The sequence below is a fragment of the Pangasianodon hypophthalmus genome, chromosome 16 (genome assembly GCF_027358585.1).
Source record: "Pangasianodon hypophthalmus isolate fPanHyp1 chromosome 16, fPanHyp1.pri, whole genome shotgun sequence".
Taxonomy (NCBI): domain Eukaryota; kingdom Metazoa; phylum Chordata; class Actinopteri; order Siluriformes; family Pangasiidae; genus Pangasianodon; species Pangasianodon hypophthalmus.
In genome coordinates, this window is record NC_069725.1 from 14,604,767 (window position 1) to 14,623,248 (window position 18,482).

At 38.4% G+C, this 18,482-nt stretch overlaps 1 protein-coding gene across 7 annotated transcripts in view; it reads left to right on the plus strand.

Annotated features, from left to right (window-relative positions):
- Window positions 1-18,482, plus strand: part of foxp1a (forkhead box P1a) — a 42,334-nt gene that overhangs the window by 6,204 nt on the left and 17,648 nt on the right. For 5 of the 7 annotated variants that reach the window (XM_034311901.2, XM_026921210.3, XM_026921208.3 and 2 more), the window contains 2 exons: window positions 8,438-8,567; window positions 15,668-15,742. In XM_034311901.2, coding sequence (XP_034167792.1) covers window positions 8,442-8,567; window positions 15,668-15,742 — 201 coding nt within the window. In that variant the 5' untranslated portion in view covers window positions 8,438-8,441. Of the gene's footprint in view, window positions 1-8,437; window positions 8,568-15,667; window positions 15,743-15,808; window positions 16,232-18,482 lie in introns of those variants that run through there. The other 2 variants (XM_053240787.1, XM_026921211.3) reach the window with 2 other exon arrangements.

The following is an 18,482-nucleotide window of genomic DNA, read 5'->3' on the forward strand; positions in this document are numbered from 1 at the left end:
ACCTGAGGTTATTTGTTTGTTTATAGAAATTGGTGAGGACCACACAATTGTTATTTAAGCCCTGATAAATATAAACATAGATTTGAAGGAGGGTGTACTTTCTTTTTCCCGTGACTGTATGTTCAGTCTGTTCAGTTTAGTGTTCAAGCCACGATTAACTCTAATGAATACTTAGGTTTGTAATGAATACCCATAGCTATGAGAAGAGCAGAACAGACCTACCACATTACTATCTGCTAGTGCTGGCGTTGGAAAAGTCACTGATTCTGATAAATCTGTCTGTATTCTTCAGCTGCTGAACACAGCACCGAGTGCCTCCTAGTCTCAGCTCTAGGCAAGTGATACGGAGCATCTGATGTTCTCTGTACACTTTTCTGGCCAAAACCTTAAAGGTTTTTTTCCATTTTGTCTAGCGAAAACACAAATCTTTGAACACAGCAGCACAGTGAGCTTTATGGAGAAAGAAAAAAACATTAAATCGACTGAAAAATATTAACGGATTCTGTTTTTGAAAAGTTCACTAAGTGAGGAGGCACTTAATGGAAGCTATTTTCATATCTGAAAAAATATGTTTCTTCACTTCATGTTTGACTTTTCTATATATTTTGAATGTGAGCATATTCCATAGCAGATAATGAATTTAATGATCAGCGGAGGCCAATAACCTGGTCCTACTTTAACTTATATATAGGTACAGATACTTTTACAAATATGATGTGTAGGACACAGACGTTAGAAATAAATATTTATTAGCAATAAAGATTCTTTTATGTACGGTTATATTTTCTTTGCACACCTGCATCAGTAATGCAGTCTGCTCTCTCATATCCTCACACAGTGCTCTCTCCCTCTCTTTCTCTCTCTCTCTCTCTGTCTCATACCCTAACACAGCGCTCTCTCTCTCATAACCTCACACAGATCACTCTCTCTCGTATAACCTCACACAGCGCTCTCTCTCTCTCTCTCACTCTGTCTCTCTCTCTCCCTCTCACTCACTCGGTGTCTCTGAGATAAATAAGCTTTCCCTCTGGTGCAAGCTGAAATCAGGCCTCCCGACTATAATATAGCCTAGGTGAAATTCTAATTATACATCTAATACAGCATGACAGCATGGCTCTAATAGAAGCAAAACTATGAATTTATTACTGTTTAGATTGCTGTTTTCAGCAATAATAAAGAGGAGAGCAAGTTGTGTCTAAATCACCACTACTTAACCATTTATAAACAGTCTGAGACGGTGATCAAAGTGTGGTCAGATATTATTGGCAACATAAACAGATCAGTTTGAATTACATTTATTAAGCCTAACCGCCTGCTTGAAAATGTGCTGTGTGACTACAGTAATATGGTTATTATTGCAGTGGTTTATTATGCAGCTTGTGCTCAAAAATGCCAACCGGTTGATGGCAAACAGTTGGCAGCTATTTTGTTTAGCACATGATTAAGTCCATATTGCTGTTTTGTAAGGAACATGATTGCGTTCTTCTTTGTGAATATGGTTGGTCATGATCATATGATTTTTCTATAGCTTCAAAATATGTGGAAAATGTGAGTGTGCAAATATTAGAGACTCTATCTGTACTGTTAACTTGCATGAGCTGACAGTTTGAGATGTTACATGCTAGCAGTCAGACTCGCAGGCTAATTAACATCCCAGCATTAACAGGAAGAAGAAAGCTTTTCCAGGTTTCTCCTGTTCTTCTCTCAGTAGTTTATGTTCTTGGTGCTTTGCCCCCTCCTTCCGTCCTCGCTCCTTGACTCTCTCTCTAACCTGGAACCGCGTTCATATCACTGTCAAATCGTCACGGTCAGGGTGTTCCATGCCTCTTGTAGAATCTACACCCTGGCGTGGTGTTCTGTCATGGCTCATGATTAGTCGAAGCAGAACAGCAGAAATCTGAGAAGAAGCAGCCAATGAGGAGGTATATAGCTGTATAGCTTTTATAATATAACTTATATCTTGTCTTTTTTTATCATTTGTGGTCACTTTTTGAGGAATGTATTAAATTTTAGATATAAACAACAGCTCATAGCACAGAAAGCGTGTTTTCCGAGATTGAATTACATGTTTTTTGCCCAAATTTGCATTTTAAAAACCGAAAGGACTTTTAGGAAACTGTTGCACCCACACATTTAGAATTCCTTTATTTATGTGTTTATAAGCTCAGATGCTTGTGGCGTGATCTGGATATGAAGGTGCTATGTGAACGCACAGGTTACAAAAATCTATACAGAAATCTGTACAAACAGTATGATACAACAAAAAAGCAGCACAAATACTTTTCTTCATTCTTTGATTATATTGCGTGCTAGATTTGCAGAGATTTTCTTAATGCATGGCTAACATCCTTACAGTGTTATTTTTGTATAGTTATATTTTCCTCAGTTGACTGACATTAAAATCACTTTGGTTTCATTGCTGTGGTTTTTTTTTGTCTTGTTAGGTGGTGATAATATTTTCCAGTAATTTTGTTGACAAGATAAACACTGCTTGTCATGCATGCTCTCATTCTGTAGGCATGTTGCGTCAGGACATATTTTGGTGGGTATGTTGGAAGTGTCTATTCTCAAGCTTTCACCTAGGCTACTACAGGCTCATAGACCAGCTCTGGGATACACAGTTAGACTGCCTTCCTAATTTTATTAAACTGAAAGCAGCAAAAAAAAAAAAAAAAGGAGCTGTTGCCTCACAGCTTTCTTCCTCATGGCTGATCATAACTCAGTGCAGTGCTGCTGTTTGTTTTGTAGGAGGCTAAAGCAGCTCCATTGAACTAAACCAGAGTCAGGCCTTATGGAAAACTAACCAGAGTACTTATTAATTGTGGATTTGATAATAAAAAATATCATCAATCATGGATGTTACTGTAGGGTATTTGAGCTATACTTCACTATCACTATCTACATTTGTTTTTTTTTTTTTTTTTTGGAGGAACTTGTAGAGTTGACCCCGTGCATTAAATCGCACCAGCTGCATCACGGGAGCGGCACTTCGCACTCATCCATATGCATCATTTTTCTAGTTGTCCGCGAGTATCACTACTGTACAAACACTTTTTGCGTGTGGCAAAATTTGCTTCAGAAACAGAACCTCAAAAATGCTTTCTGTAACATGTATTCACTTAAGATTAGTTACGTCCAGGCTGTGAAGTCCTGAACTAAATCTAAATGTGAATAATCCACCTGTGCCAATGCAGATCAGTGAGGTTGTGCTGAGTTTAGAGGATTAGTGAGAATGGTTGCTGGAGGTAAGTATAGTGTGAACAACAAATTACTGTAAGTATAGTACTAATGTTTCGAGCATAGCCAGTATAACCTGCCAAATTCCCATCATGCACTCTTTTCAAACTGAGCATACAACAGGAATGAGTTTAGGAAATCATGCATTTCAACTCTCCAGTGTGTTTGACAACCATAATTCCTGACATTAATGGAGTACCTCTTTTGTAATTCTTGCACTTTTGACAAGCAGGTTCAGTAGGCTGTTGATATACTGTAAGTCAGTCAGCATCCTGAGACAAAAAAAAAACTCTCGTGCCTATTGACTTTCGCAAAAGAAAACGTTTTATTTAATCTGCTTGTTTAAACGTAACACGCTCCAGTTGCCACACACTTCAAAATACATTTCTCAGTGCTGCAAAGCGCCTCGATGCCTGATGTTCTTTTCTGAATCCTGCCACCTGCGGCACTGCGCAGCTGCACCGAGGATCTGGTTTGGCTCTTGATAGGAATTATTTTTATTAGTGATATTGATTAGCTGGAATGGATTCTAGACAGTCTTTCCAAAATCAGGATGTAGAAGCGTTAACAAAACTGAGCAAAATCCAGTACAGTGTAGGGTTACACGATGATTCCTTTCACTCCCACAGCTTGTTGGACAGACAGGGTCGAGGAGTGAGGTATGGACATATTTTGCCCACCTTGCAGATGATAAGGGTTATTCAAAAGAATTTTGGCAAACGTCTTGCTGACAAACATCTCGACCTTCACCGAGGACTTAAAAGCCAAGAGGTTATAATTGTCTTGTGTAAGTGTTTTCCTTGTTCATCTCTAAGGGGTTACAAACACAAATATTATTGCTCTTGGGTCAATGTAAATTTACACAAGCATGATTAAAGGCTGATATTAGGCTGTGGTGAATCATAGGAGCAAACATCCATTTTTTCTCCCTCACTTTTTATTCAAATAAAATTTGACTGTTGGTGTAAATAAGTTTATGTTCTTTGTTCTCTGCCCCTCTTCCTCCTCCCTCTCGCCGTCTCTCTCTAACCTGGTACCGCGTTCATATCACGGTCACGGTGTTCCATGCCTCTTGTAGAATCTACGCCCACGCATGGTGTGCTGTGATGGCTCACGATTAGTGGAAGCAGAATAAAATTTGACTATTTGACTAATCAGTATGCTTTGTGTAATTTTGTCAGCCTCTCCTAAAACAAAGCAAACTTGAGAAGGAATGCAGTGAAGATGCCTCACTCTTTGCCACAGGATATGATTCTGCATGTTGCGCAAGTGAGACACAGTTACAAGCAGCCAAACAACCCAACAGCATGACGAAACAGCACTACCAGCACAACTGCACATGAGGTTATAAAAAAAAAAAAAAAACGTTCTAGAGTAAAATTTCTTCAAGGCAGTATCTACAGGTGTGTGATTGTAACTGCTGGACCGTTTAAGGTGGGACATAAAATATGGATTAGAAACTGGCAAAAAAAGAAGCCATTTTCATCCTGAGAAATAATTCTAAAGAGATAGAACGCTTTCAGAACAAAGGGTGATAAAATGTACCATTCCTTGTCACTGGAGTGGTACATCTGTTGTACCTTTAGTGTGTATTTTTAGACATGGCACTGTGAGTGTAGAGTACCTTTATAATGATTTAATATACGTAACTGGACCTTAAGGACCACATAAATGAGCTTTTAGAGTAATATTTTAAAGGTACACGACATGCGCACTTGTAGTAAAAGAAGAGAAGTTCAGCTTAGTACCCTTTTTCTGAGCATTAAGTGTTTAAGATGAGCGACAAACATACAGCAAGTCATCAAAGTTTCTGCCTTGAAGAGATGTGTCTGTGCATCCTGCATTTATTTACATACTCAAAATAAACGTGGACAAATTTTTAATGAATAATTACTTAATTAAATTAGTAAGTTAAGTTGTATTTTTTCCAGAAGTGTTAACATTTTATCAGTGCAATTAAATGATAACTGATAAAGCATCATTTTTGTCGTAGTATGGTATAATTAATGAACATCATGATGCTACAGTTGTTATTGGTATTGAAGTCAAAATGCTTGTATCGTGACAGCACTACAGTGCAGCACAAAAAAGTGCGGTTGACTTGTGTTTAAATACTTCAAGCAAAAAGAATGTTAAGACGGCTTGGGATGGATATTTAATTGGGCAGCGGGGTAACTAAAACACGGGACTGGGCAGCACATTGGAGCTTTCTCTTGCTATTAGTTGTGCTAGTCAGGGCTCCAGACAAAAAAAAAAAATCTTAAGGAGCCACTGGCTACTAAACCCAAAATATTTAGGAGCCAAATCGTATTTTTAGCCACAATTTGCTTTACATGTCACGTCGCACACTTACTTCATGTAATTTGCCTCTCTGTTCTCTCAGGGCTGCCGCACACTGACTTTTCTTTCCCCGCCTGTGCTGTCTGCTCTGCCTCCCGTTGTCTTAGATGTCTTCTGCACTGTCTTATACATAATAATAGCACTAGAATAAATAACACAGAATTATGAACATTGCAATCAGGTGATATTTATAAATTCTAAACAATTCACACATACTTATTCATTATGCTTCATTCTTCTCCAAACTCCTGCTGCCTTTCCAGTATTTTTTTTTTTTTTTAATCATCACTGCCTCCACTTCTCTCCTTGTCTGGTCTGTTCTACTTGTTACCATTCTTTTGTTTTCACTGTCTCTCCTTTCTGGTTTGTTCTGCTTGTTAAATATGTACAGGTATGAATAGTATTTCCTGCACTGAAATCATGTAAGCTGCATTGAATTTTATTTTCAATTATTTAATCTTTTTTGCAACTTGATCACTGGCACATTGCACTACTTTCACTGTTGGGGTGGCACAAGAGGCAGTCCTAGCATTGACACAATCCCTGTTCTTACGCTTTTTTTTTTTTTTACTGTAATCATGCTTCTTCATGGTTTCTTTTTTTAAATGAATTAAACTACTAATGAAATCGGATTGAGCACAAAGGATGGCATGCATTTTTCCCTTGTCATAACATAACCAGGCGAACTCCTGTAGAAACCATGATTTAAACTACAGGCAGGAGCGCCGCAGGGAGACTCGTTTAGCTGCACTTCTCTATCATCATCTGGCAATGACTGAAAACTGAGTAAGTCTGGCTGGGATGACTACCTGAGAACTTTCACTGATGAATTTTCACTGAAGTCTGTATCACTGGCATCTGATGTAGAGGAGATAGGGTTTTGATGGGCAGGAAGTGAGGGAAAAGTCAGATATTTTTCGTTTGGCCATTTAGTTTTTTTTTTGTCAGTTTTCCATGTTCCTTGACAGGGCAAGTTTCAAAAGCTGCCAAGTTTAAAAATAAAAAAGGAAATACTTAATGCCATTAATAAAGTGAACACTGTTCAGATTATACTACCCAATTAAATGTTATGTTAATATCTTTCATTCCTCTGCATTTCGCTTCACCCACCGCTTCTCTGAACGAGCATCTGTGTACACTTCAGTCAGTGTGGACAGAGCAGGACAGGAGCGCACATGATAGTACAGCAGGGCAGGCAGACGCAGGAGAGGAGAGAGATCAGCACAGAATTAAAGCTTGCCACTGTGCTGCCTTTTTTGATTTTTTTGTGGGAGGCGGGGAAAAAAAAAGTAGTTGCAAAATAAAAAAAGTTAGGCGCATTGGCGACTGTTTCAGGCACCATCTGGAGCTCTGGATCAGCTAATTCACTAATCCAGAATATGTAACAGGTTTTATCAATAAAAACTGTAAATGCTTAAAACTACTGTCAATTTATTTTCATCTTTAACTTCTATTATCTATAGCTTCTACAGTGAACCGATTATTGACAGCAAAAAGGGAAGAAAATCTCTGAGAGATTTCTCTTTTCTTCTGAATTGTTTTTATCTGAAACTGAACAGTAAGTGACTTGTCTGTATCACAAGGAATTTTTTTTTTTTTTTTGCATTTTTCTCAACATACTGATAGTGGCTTGAACTTTATTTTTGGTCCCTATGTGTGTGTAATGCATGATGTAGATCACATTGTTTAATGCTTGTTATCAAGACGTTAGAAGATGAAGAATACGATTGCGTGCAAGCTTGAGTGGGGAAAAGTACAGCTTGGTGGCAATGATAAGGATGTTTTCTCCCTTCTGTCTGGTTTAGTAGATATGACTAGCTATCTGCAGTTATCATTTTCAAGTAAAATCAAATAAATCATTGTAAAGACTACAGCTCTGAGGGTCAGCAAAACTACAATGTGTTCTGTCTCCCAGACCAAAAAAAAAAAAAAAATCCTCCAAGCTGTGTTCTGGTTCACATTCATGTCAGGAGAAGGGCTGGTTGTTTGTCTAGAGAGTTTCTCTACTGTTTACTCTAGCTGTGTTGCTTTTTGAAATGCTTCCCCGCCCCCACCAGCTGTTTACATAAGGCCCTTCCAGTGTATTATTGCACCTGCCAGATCCTCGGATCGTACCACCTGGTTAATGTTAAATAGCTCCAGAAGCAAGATGTGTTTGTTAATAAACACTGGACCTAGGGCTCCTTTGTTTACTGTAGTCATGGTGGCAGTCAGTTATTTAGAAAATATCGGCTCAGGCTTCCTTGTGTGGGAGAGTGCTTAACCATGTGAAGACTGATGGAAAATGAGTTGTGCTGTGAACAAGGGAAAAGCAGAGGGGGTGAATGTCAAAGATTTGCTATTTAAGTAAATATTCTGGTTTCTGACTAAGTTTGATAGGATTTTTCACTGTTTGTAATTTAACACTCTGTATTATCTTTTTGGATGGTCTTTCCCTGCAAGCTGGGACTCTTGCAAGCAAAAAAGTTAGTGTAAATAGTTTTTAACATAAATAAATGTTTTCTTGGCAGTTATATTTAGATTTCACCTCTGCCATTAACTTCCTACAGTAGTATTTTTTTTTTATTTAAACATCTACACTACCCTGAATCTGAAATGATTTCTTATTTCACACTGAGGAGAGGATTCAAGGTTCAAGGGCAGAGTAGACAATTATTTTGCACCCTATTAAGAGTTTTCTGTTTTTCAGTTCACTTATGTTTGCAAAATCTGTTATACAAAACTTGTTCTAGTTTTCACACTATATTTGATGTGTAGTTCATTTTTCAGATTTCTTCCTGCCTTAACTATGACATGACAAGCCATTGGCAATTATTAAGCTGTTCCTAGTTTTAACTAATATATGTTTTTTTTCTTACAGCGACATGCAGGAATCCAAGACAGATCAAGCAGCCAACAGCAGTCCAGCTGGCCAGGAGCGACTGAGCTTGGGTGTGGAGCAAGTGACCAATGAGACACCAGTAAAAACATCTACACCCAGTACACACCAGGTACAACAAGTTAAACACTCTATTTTATCTTTTAGTTTACTTGTGTTAATGTTTCATTATTCAGGAATTTATCAGGAGGGGATCATAATGAAAATGATTTCTATTTGCTGTGTCAACATTATTGCACTATGATGAGAAATGTTTTGTCGTATTATCTTTAAAGGGAACATGGAAAACATCACTTGTTTATCATTACTGGAATTTCCAAGTGATTTTTTGTCTGCAGTTTCCAAACTCCAAAGCATGTTTGTTGAGGAGGTGACAAATCATGAGTCACCCCTTGGCCTCTTTTTGGAGAACAATCTTTAAGCTTTGTCCCGAATCTATTGTAGTCTTTATCTCTCTTAGGTTTCCCTTGATATAATTTCTCTGCTTCCCCCGACACTTTTCCATTAAAGTCATTCATTTCCCTTTATGGCCCATCCACCATTCTTTTCTTTTCTCCATATTCGGTGCGGGGGAGTTCCGCTAGGCCAGATGTTCGACCCTGCAGAAGTGTGAGGGGTCAGAGCAGGGAGGACAGTCCTCTTGCTGGCCATTTTGTTTTCACAACTGTTGAATTCCTGTTTCCTGGATTTCAGTCTGTTGGGGTGTTCGCAATGGACAAAAAACAGAACATAGAAAAGAATGTGGAAAATGATTTGTTGCATAACTGATTAGTGCTTTTGAACTAATTGTTACGCATTTGGAGCTTCCTGATATTGTTGTGAAGGTTTTTACTATGTATCTCTGTTTAAACCTCTTGTTTAATGTTGTAATAGTCTTTTTTCAACATTTAAATTCTTACAGTACGCAACACTTGCTATATTTCGAGGACCGTGCCCATGTGGGGATTGGTGGGACGTTGTGTTTGATCTTAATGTGCGACTTAATCATGAAGTAATAACTGCACAATGGACATGCGCGTACCTCTCTTTGCCATACTCATTTTCCTCTACCTAGAGCAGAGGTATTCAAACTGTGGAGTGTGCCTCACTAGTGGGGCACATATTTATATTTTCAGCTCTGTCAACCTTTACACCTTTTATGTAAGAGCTTCTCATTTTAACAACAGAATGCAAAAATATGCCAAAGGAGCAGTCTTCTTGTTTATCTAATAAAAACACCAGATCAGCCAGTTGACATATGAATCCGGAACGACTGACAGTTCTGCAGGTGTTTTGAGCTCTCTTCATGAAAGATATGCTGATGCAGTGCCCTCGCTTTCTGTCACAGTAAAAGGAGAATGTCTTTAATTCTCCATTAATTCATCAATGTGAACTAAAATTGATCAGTGTATGTCTGACTAATATTAGACAACTATAGTCCCCTCTGAACGTCTTAGAATGGCAAGGGCAGTTCTTTTTCCTTTTGCTATACATTGAAGACATTTGGGTTTGAGATCAAAAATCCTTTAGTGCCAGACTGGCCGGTTTTTAGGTGAGCAAAAGTATAGTAACAGATAGTCTTAAAGTAAATTAAAGTAAATAACACTTAACATTTGGTTGCATATCCGTTGCTTGCAATAACTGCATTTGTCTGTAAATTGGCAGACGGAATGTTTCTGTAGAATTCATTCTCAATTTATCTTGCTGCAACTAGCATGAGTTACACCATCAATAAATATTAGTGAGTCAATTCCAGACGCTGCCATACAAGCCCAAGCCGTGATACTACCTGTGCTATTTTGTATTTTGGATCATGAGCAGATGTTTTCTTTCACCACACTTTGGCCTTTCCATCACTTCGGTAGAGGTTAATCTTGGTTCCAAAACTTTTGTGGCTCATCTCTGTATTTCTTTGCGAATTCCAATCCAGCCATCTGATTCTTACTGCTGATGAGCGGTTTGCATCTTGTGGTATGGCCTCTATATTTCTGCTCTCAGAATCTTCTTCTGACGGTGGACTGTGATACCTTCACCCCTGCCCTGTGGAGGTTGTTGGTGAGTTGACTGACTGTTGTCTTTGGGTTTTTCTTCACAGCTCTCACAGTGTTTCTGTCATCAGCTGCTGCTGTTTTCCTTGGCTGACCTGTTTGATGTCTGGTTGTTGTCTGGTGGTTTCTTTCTTTTTCCGGACATTCCGAAGTGTTGTATAGGCTATACCCAATGCTTGTGATTTTTTGTGATTTTTCCATAGACAGCTCTCTGGCCTTCATGTTGGTTCATCCTTTTTAACAACAAATGCACTTATCACATGTGAAACCTAGGGCTCAAATTTAAAATTTATATCTGGAATTTATATATTTCTGTAAGGCTGCTTTGTGACAGTGTCGAAAAGTGCTAAAAATAAAATTGAATTGAATTGAAACCAAGAGTAGACATTCAGAGATATTAAGGGCACACCTGGGCAACAAGAAACACCTGAAAAATGGGTGGGTTCAAACCAAATGTGCCATGTTCTAAGTTGTTTAACACATCTAGTTGTAAATATTCATCTTTTTATCTCAAACCCAAATGTCTTCATTGTATAGCAAAAGAATTGGCCTTGCTTTTCCAATACTTTTAGGGGGAACTACATATCATTAACATTTTAAGAACATTAATTATATTACGGATGCCATTGAAAAATCTCATCTGAAATGGTCTAAAACAGCGTGGAGAGGAGAAGAAACAAAGTTTAAGTAGGTCTACAGTGGAGTGTAAAATTGAATATGTCACAAATAATTTTAATGGTAATGATGAATAGGAAGTGAATAAATATGCTACGTGCTCTCCACAGCCATGTTCAAACAACGTAGTCTCACCTGTTGAGGTAGAAACTGGAGTGTGCGTATATACAGGGTTTTACAGTAGCGGCAAGCACCCGGTGGTTACTCCTAAATTTTATATATGTGTGTAATACAGTGATTTGTGTAAGATCTAGGTCATTATCCTTTCCTAATAAAGTTTATAATGTAGGACATTGTGTTTGTTCCCTCAACAAATCAGAAAGTTGTTGGCCAATATTTGGCCTGTGAGCTGTGGTTTTCTCTCCTCCCATTGCACGTTAAAGATATTATTCACGCCTGGCTGTTACGCAGGTGACTGCGTGTTGTGTTGGTAGGCGAGTTATGACAGCATTACACTGGTTGGATTTGTCAATGTTTCCACATACCTGCGTGTTCTTCATTCTGAAAAGATTGTCTGTCGTCTGTGCAAGATAGTTAATATGAGTAGTGAAAATCATTCAATTTTCAACCAGGTGGCGTCTTGGCCGAAGTGCGGGGTACAGTGGCATGTACAGACCAATTCTATAGAGGGATCTCGCGTGACACAGAATTAGGTATGTGGTCGATACCACTGATACCAGAAATTCATATGCTAGTATGCCAGTTACAAACGTGATACACACTGTAAATTGTGCGTGATTCTCCTCTGTTAATTTCAGAAAAATGTCTCTACTTTGATGGAATGTGACTGAGCCAAGGAAATCCATGTTTACTGTTAAGCTTCCCAAGAATCTTAAAATGTAACTAGCATTGTAATGTTATGGTAGAGATTTTTAGAAACCCTTCTAGCTAATGCACAGCCCCATAAAAGGTACAACATAAGAGGTACAGCATCTTTTGATAGCGGCATTCCACCAGATGACGGGGCACAGCTCAGCAAATTACACATAATCTTTTCAAAAGTCCTTTTCTGGTGGATTTAAAAAAAAACAAGCAATTTTGAACAAAACGTTTGATGTTTCAAATTCATTTTTATTTAACTGCAGGAATGTTTTCTTCTTACTATATAACCTGAGCTAATATTTCTTCAGCCAACTTTTGTCCATATATTATATATGCCTGGTTTAATTTCAGAAGGGTTTGTTTAAATTTTGCATATTGTTTTAATACTTGTGCCTGTCAAGTTACCACCCAATAACCTCCAGACCTCCTGCTTTCACCCATAGTTATGTGATGAGAAAGCACTCTCAGCCAGTATCTGATTGAGCTTCATTGCAGATGGTGCAGGAACTGAAGATTATTCCCAGTTTAATTTGCTGCTGTTATTCCTAGACACTAACTTCACTATACTGCGCACTTATCAGTATACTGCATTTATGCTCTCTTTAAACATTCACTAGGAAAAGCTGCCCCATAACAACATTCATATCATTTCCCAGAAAGATGACTTTTTGTTATTGCAGTTCAGTTCAAATATTCACTTGGAAAAACTTTCCGTTTGTTTTAAAGCTTTGGCTGAAGCATTCATGTGGGTAAATAATCCTTTGTAATGCTCCAGTGTTTACTTGGAAAAACTAACCTTTAACAACATTCAACCTTTTGTTGTTGCACTTCACTCGAAATGTTGCCGTGTTGAAAAAGTTGCTCTGTTACACGAAGCTGTGTTCAAATGCTCACTTGAACAAACAGCTTTGTGACTGTATTGAAGTGATTCATTATTGTTTTTGATCTTATTAGGAAAATTAATTCAAGCTTTTTGTTAGCTATTTGAAATTAGATGACTGACTACAATGACTTTTGTAGAGAAATCATTCTTTTCTATAAGCATACTCAAGCAGGTAGTGCTTTTCTGTTCATGTTCTGTTTTCCTCTCTTCTCTCGTCTCTCTTCATGTCATAGCTTGAGAAGCAAATTAATGAACTTAATAAAAATAATAATCACAGTCCTTATCTGTGTAGTGTTAGATTTTGCAAAATAGCCTTTAAGCTGCATGGTGATGTCAGCAACGTTAATGCAGGCAGTGTTGGTACCCAACATTTGCATTTCTGTTTGATGAAAAGCTTTTCATTCACGCTTAGGTCTCTTTTACAGTCATTTTGTGTAGCTGTGCTTCTGTGTCTGGCCAAACCGATGAGTGTATTTGTGCATCATCATCATAGGAGAGAAAGCCAAAATTATGTGTGAGAATTACATGACCGAGGAGCTGGATATAAAAAGAGAATAATAGAAGGCCTAGAATGCGACCTTGTGGGACACCATATTGCACTTTTGTACGCTCAGAGAATGTCTATTAATGCTAACAAAATGGAACTGGTCTGTCTAAGCCAAGCAAAAAGAAATGTCTAAACAAACTGTTTTTAAACCTGTAAATAGAAACATATACACACCGTGAGGCAAACAGTTTATGGTTGGCCACTTTAGCCAGTGCTGGTTGTGTACTATGATTCTCCCAGAAGCCACATTGAAAGCATGCTTGTTATTCTGATTTCAAAAGAACAGAACAACCTTTTCAAAAATCTTGGATTGAAAAGATGGTCAGAAGATAACTGTAGCGATCAGAGGGATAAAAATGTTGTTTTGAGGCGAGGTTTAACAACATCTGGCTTATAAAACTTTTACGGGCTTCCTGTAATATTTCCAAAAGTAACAAATAGCACAGAGTCAAGTAGACGAGTTTGATCTAGAGAAGAGCATCGAGGTATAGAGATTGTTTTACTCAATATGACAATAAAGTTGGCGCTAGATGTTACTGAGGAGGAGATCTTTTTTTCTTCTTCACTGCTAAATTTCTTAGGAGGTTTACATCACATCTGTTTCGCGTTGGGCTACTAATCAGAAGTTTGTGTGTTCGAATCCCAGCACTGCCAAGCTGCTACTGTTGGGTCCTTGAGCAAGACCCTTAACCTTCATCAGCTCAATCCTGTCTCAATTGTAAGTCGTTTGGATAAAAGTGTCAACCAAATGAGCAAATGCAAATGCTAATGCAAAACTGTAAAATGACCATCAGTGTGAACACAAGGACTTGTACAAGTTTATGCTTAAGACCAAGTAAAAGCCATGCAGTAGCTGCACTTTTCAAAAGATTTATCTTTGAATGTATGTGTCTTATTGATTAAGACCACATATGATGATTAGGGCGGCAGCAAATGATTATTTTAATAACTGAATAATTTTCTGAATAAACTATTTCTCTTTCTCTCGACTACAGGTTCCCATTCCTGGTCAAGGTGTACCCCCTTTTCTGCACATTTCAATGTTTTTCCTGCTCTAACAATCCAACTCAGGAAGAGCTGGTACTTAGCTGATTACTTGAATCTGATGTGTTAGAGCAGGAAACACTAAAATGTGCATGGGTTGGGAACCTGTGAGCTAAACTATACTAAATCAGTAGCCTAAGTGAAGACATTGCCTCACCATTAGTCTGAATAAACCAAAATTAAACTGCCTAAGCATAACGGATCTCATTAAATTATGAAATTGCTACTCTAGTATTTCACTCCTTTGACAGTAACCTTGCCAAAATGTCAAACCACTTCCTTATAGGGAAGGCTAAGGTCAGCTGGTTAGTCAGTTTCACTTACCAAGCAGAAGCTGAAGATGCAGTGTTGCACAAGTGCTTTCTTTTGAAATGTTTGTGCATCATCGATGTACTGATATGAAAGGCATCTCCGCTTTCCTTGTACACCACAATGGTACTTTTTCTAGTAAGTCACCATATGTGATTTCTTCCAAAAGAGCAGCCGAAATGTTGCAGTATCAGTCTGTGTGAATATAATGTTTAATAAAAAGAAAAATTCTAAATGATTTCTTTGTTTCTATTTTTGATAATTGGACTGACTGACAGTCCTGTAAAAGAACCAACAGAAGCAGTGCTGCTGCCTCTAAGGGCTAGTGTTTTACATTTTACCCAAGGAAGAGTGTCCTGCATTCTGCAGTCTTTATGCTGTTGATTGCGTAAACAATGGGTCGTAAAATATGTGGTGAAGAATTTTTCTTATTATCTTATCTAGGCAGTTATGTTCACTAATCATTGCAGCCCTGTTGATAATACCTTCAAATGTAGCCAAAGCTAATTGTTGATGAATGAAACTGCTGCAGATCATTAATATTGTGATGTATTTGTTCAGTTTCGTTACACAGTCCTTCTGGTCAGTCTGATATTTTGTGACTCTTTACATGTCTCTCCTTATGACAACTGAAGATGTCTTTTCTGCAAAAGCATGTGTTTGTTGATAGTCACAGTGTAATATCGCTGCTTGGTGCTGCAGCCATGACAAACCTGTAGTACTGGTTTTAGGCGTTTTCTAGATGACTTGTCATTTGTTAAATGTACCAAAGATAATGAAGGGTTAATTGTTATATGCAGTAGTGGGTTGACAGTACACTTGCATGTGCTGAAAAACAAAGACAATACTCCTTGGAGACTTTACAAAGCCAATCAGGATTTTGTTATTGTTTTTCGCATCTTCAGGCACTTCAAGTTGCTCAACAACAGCAGAGTGGGGAGAAATCCCAGAAGAGCGTGGAGAAGGAGCCAGAAACCCAGGTAGAACTGTAATCTTGTTTACTACTTACAGCACACACACACACAAATAAATATGACAACGGTTATATCCCTCACATAGAATGTAGTGACGGAGTTAAGTCTGGCATAAAATATGGCGCTTACTGTAAAATGTTTTTTTTTCTGTCTTATTTTACGGATGTGTAGTTCCATAAGAAGTATTCTTTTTGGTTCTGCTATGTTTGTATATTGATTGTTGTAGGGTTGTTTATCTGGGTTGGAATGAATAGACTGAAATGAAAGCTGGATTAATGGGTTAGGTCATGTCACTAGGTTAAGTGTAGAGGGCGGGCTGTAAGTACATGATTGGACACGTTCGGCAGTCTGTAAATGGTGGAAGGAAATACAGCCAGGATGTGCCAGCCCATTGGGAGTGAAATCCGTCTGAATACTAGCACCAGCATGCTCACTACAACTGAAACAACACATACTGCTGGACACACAGCCTTTAATGCCAATGGAATTAACCAGGTTTGTGTTGTGCTGGGTGTGTTTGCTGGGGTGTTTATGTATGAGCAGGATGTGGAGTTTGCCATCTGTGAGCTTACAGTAAATGAGGATCTTTGTTCCTGGGTAGTTTATTTATTTATACGTATTTACAAGGGGGCGTTTACGTTGATAAACTAAGTGGAGGGATATTATCCAGTTGATTAAGGTTGTGCTGGTATGAAGTAACTTTATTTGCTGTTTGACGATGAATGGGGTGCTGAGCAGAAGCACCATATTACTGCACCAGTATGGATTGTGCACTGTAATTGAGTTGTATATTTCAGGGAAGCATTGATTTTTTTTTTTTTTTTTTTTTTTTTTTTCCTTCCTGTGGTGTCATGAGGGATTGATGAGCTAAATAAATGACTTGGGTTCTGTGATATCTGAGCATTGACTCTGTCTTGTAAATAATAGCACTGCATTGCTAAAAGGTTTTCTTGTTCTCTGTGGTTGGTCATGTGTAGCTGCACAGAAACCTAATCACCTCTCTCTATAAGAACTGTAATTAACACAACACTGTTTTTTTCCTCTGCCTGCATTTCGTATGTACCCAGATGGAAATAAAACTTATTATTATTATTATTATTATTATTATTATTATTATTATTACTTTAGGCAGGTAACCCCACCCCAAAATGTTTGAAGTATCGAGAGCAATAACAAAGGATTTGCTTTTGGGCTGTTGAGGCTTGTTGATTTATGGGCCTGTGTTTTCAGAAGCGCTTGCTTGTTGACATGCTCACTCACAGGGAGTTGTTCTCTGACACACTGGCAGGAACAATAACAACAACAAAACACTGTTTGGACTTGTCTATCGTCATAGAGACAGCGCACATCAACGTTTTGGGAGACTGTAAAGGCAGAATTATTACTGTTAATTGTCAGCATGCTCAGGTAGGCAGCTGAGGGATTGCTGTCATTCCTGTGTTCTGTTTCAGTGAAGTGCGCAGTCTTCACAGACGGCTTGCTTGAGGGCATAAGACAATATTTATTAACGTTGAAAATAGTTTGAGCCAGTGTTAGACCTCTGCGATAGCTTGCACCCATGCACTCACTCAGATAGTGTGGGAAAGTGTGTGCGTGAAGGTTAGCCATTATATTTCACTCACAGCTGCAGAGAAATAGTCTAGCGGCATGTTTACTTGCAGCCCAGCACAGCCGGCTTTACTGGAACCCCTTGTTTGTTTGGGTTGTGGAGCCGTAATTAAAATGCAATCTCCGGGTTTGTTTTCACAGTTGCTGTGTACCCCAGTGGATGTATTGTTTATACAGATCCATAAATGTAATTTTAATTATTCTGTTTATTGTAAACAGTTAAAAAACCACTGCGTTTGAGTGTTTAGTGTGTTATTGTGTGTCTGCATTAAAAAGCAATAATTGCTTCTGGCTAAATGATACATACTAAATGAAACATTTTAAAAGCTGGTACATTTTTGAGCAGTTGTATTGCTGTACTTCTGTTTTCTTGTATAGCTGTTTTACTGTTAGTGGTTGAATGCATGTCAAAAAAAGTAGAAATAAGTAATGCACTTAACTATCATTATTTAAAAGAGATGTCTATCTGTTTACGTATGTAGCTGTTTTAATGTCTTTAATTCAAAATCAACTATTCCCTGATTGCATAAACTAGAAAACTGTCTAGTACCTATTCTGAGAGGTCTTTAGCATTATTGTGTGTCAAAGTATTTATACAGCTCAAAGTTTGTGGACAGCTGACCATCACACCCATTATGTGGTTCTTCTCCAAACTGTTGCCACAAAGTTGGAGACACACAATTGTATAGGGTGTCTGTGTATGCTATAACATTACAATTTCCCTCCACTGGAACTAAAAGGCCCAAACCTGTTCCAGCAATGACAATGCCCCTGCGCGTATAAAAGCGAGCTCCACGAAGACACGGTTTGCCAAAGTTAGAGTGGAAGAACTCGAGCAGCCTGCACAGAACCCTGCCCTCAACCCCACTGAACACGTTTGGGATGAACTGGAATGCCGACTGCACCCCAGACCTCCTCATCCAACACCAGTGCCTGACCTCACTAATGCTCTTGTGGCCGAATGGGCAAAAATCCCCACAGACACACTCAAATCTAGTGGAAAGCCTTCCCAGAAGAGTAGAGGTTATTATGACAGCAAAGTGGGACTACATCTGGAATAGGATGTTCAACAAGCACATCTGGGTGTGATTGTCAGGTGTCCACAAACGTTTGGCCGTATAGTGTATGTATTAATCTG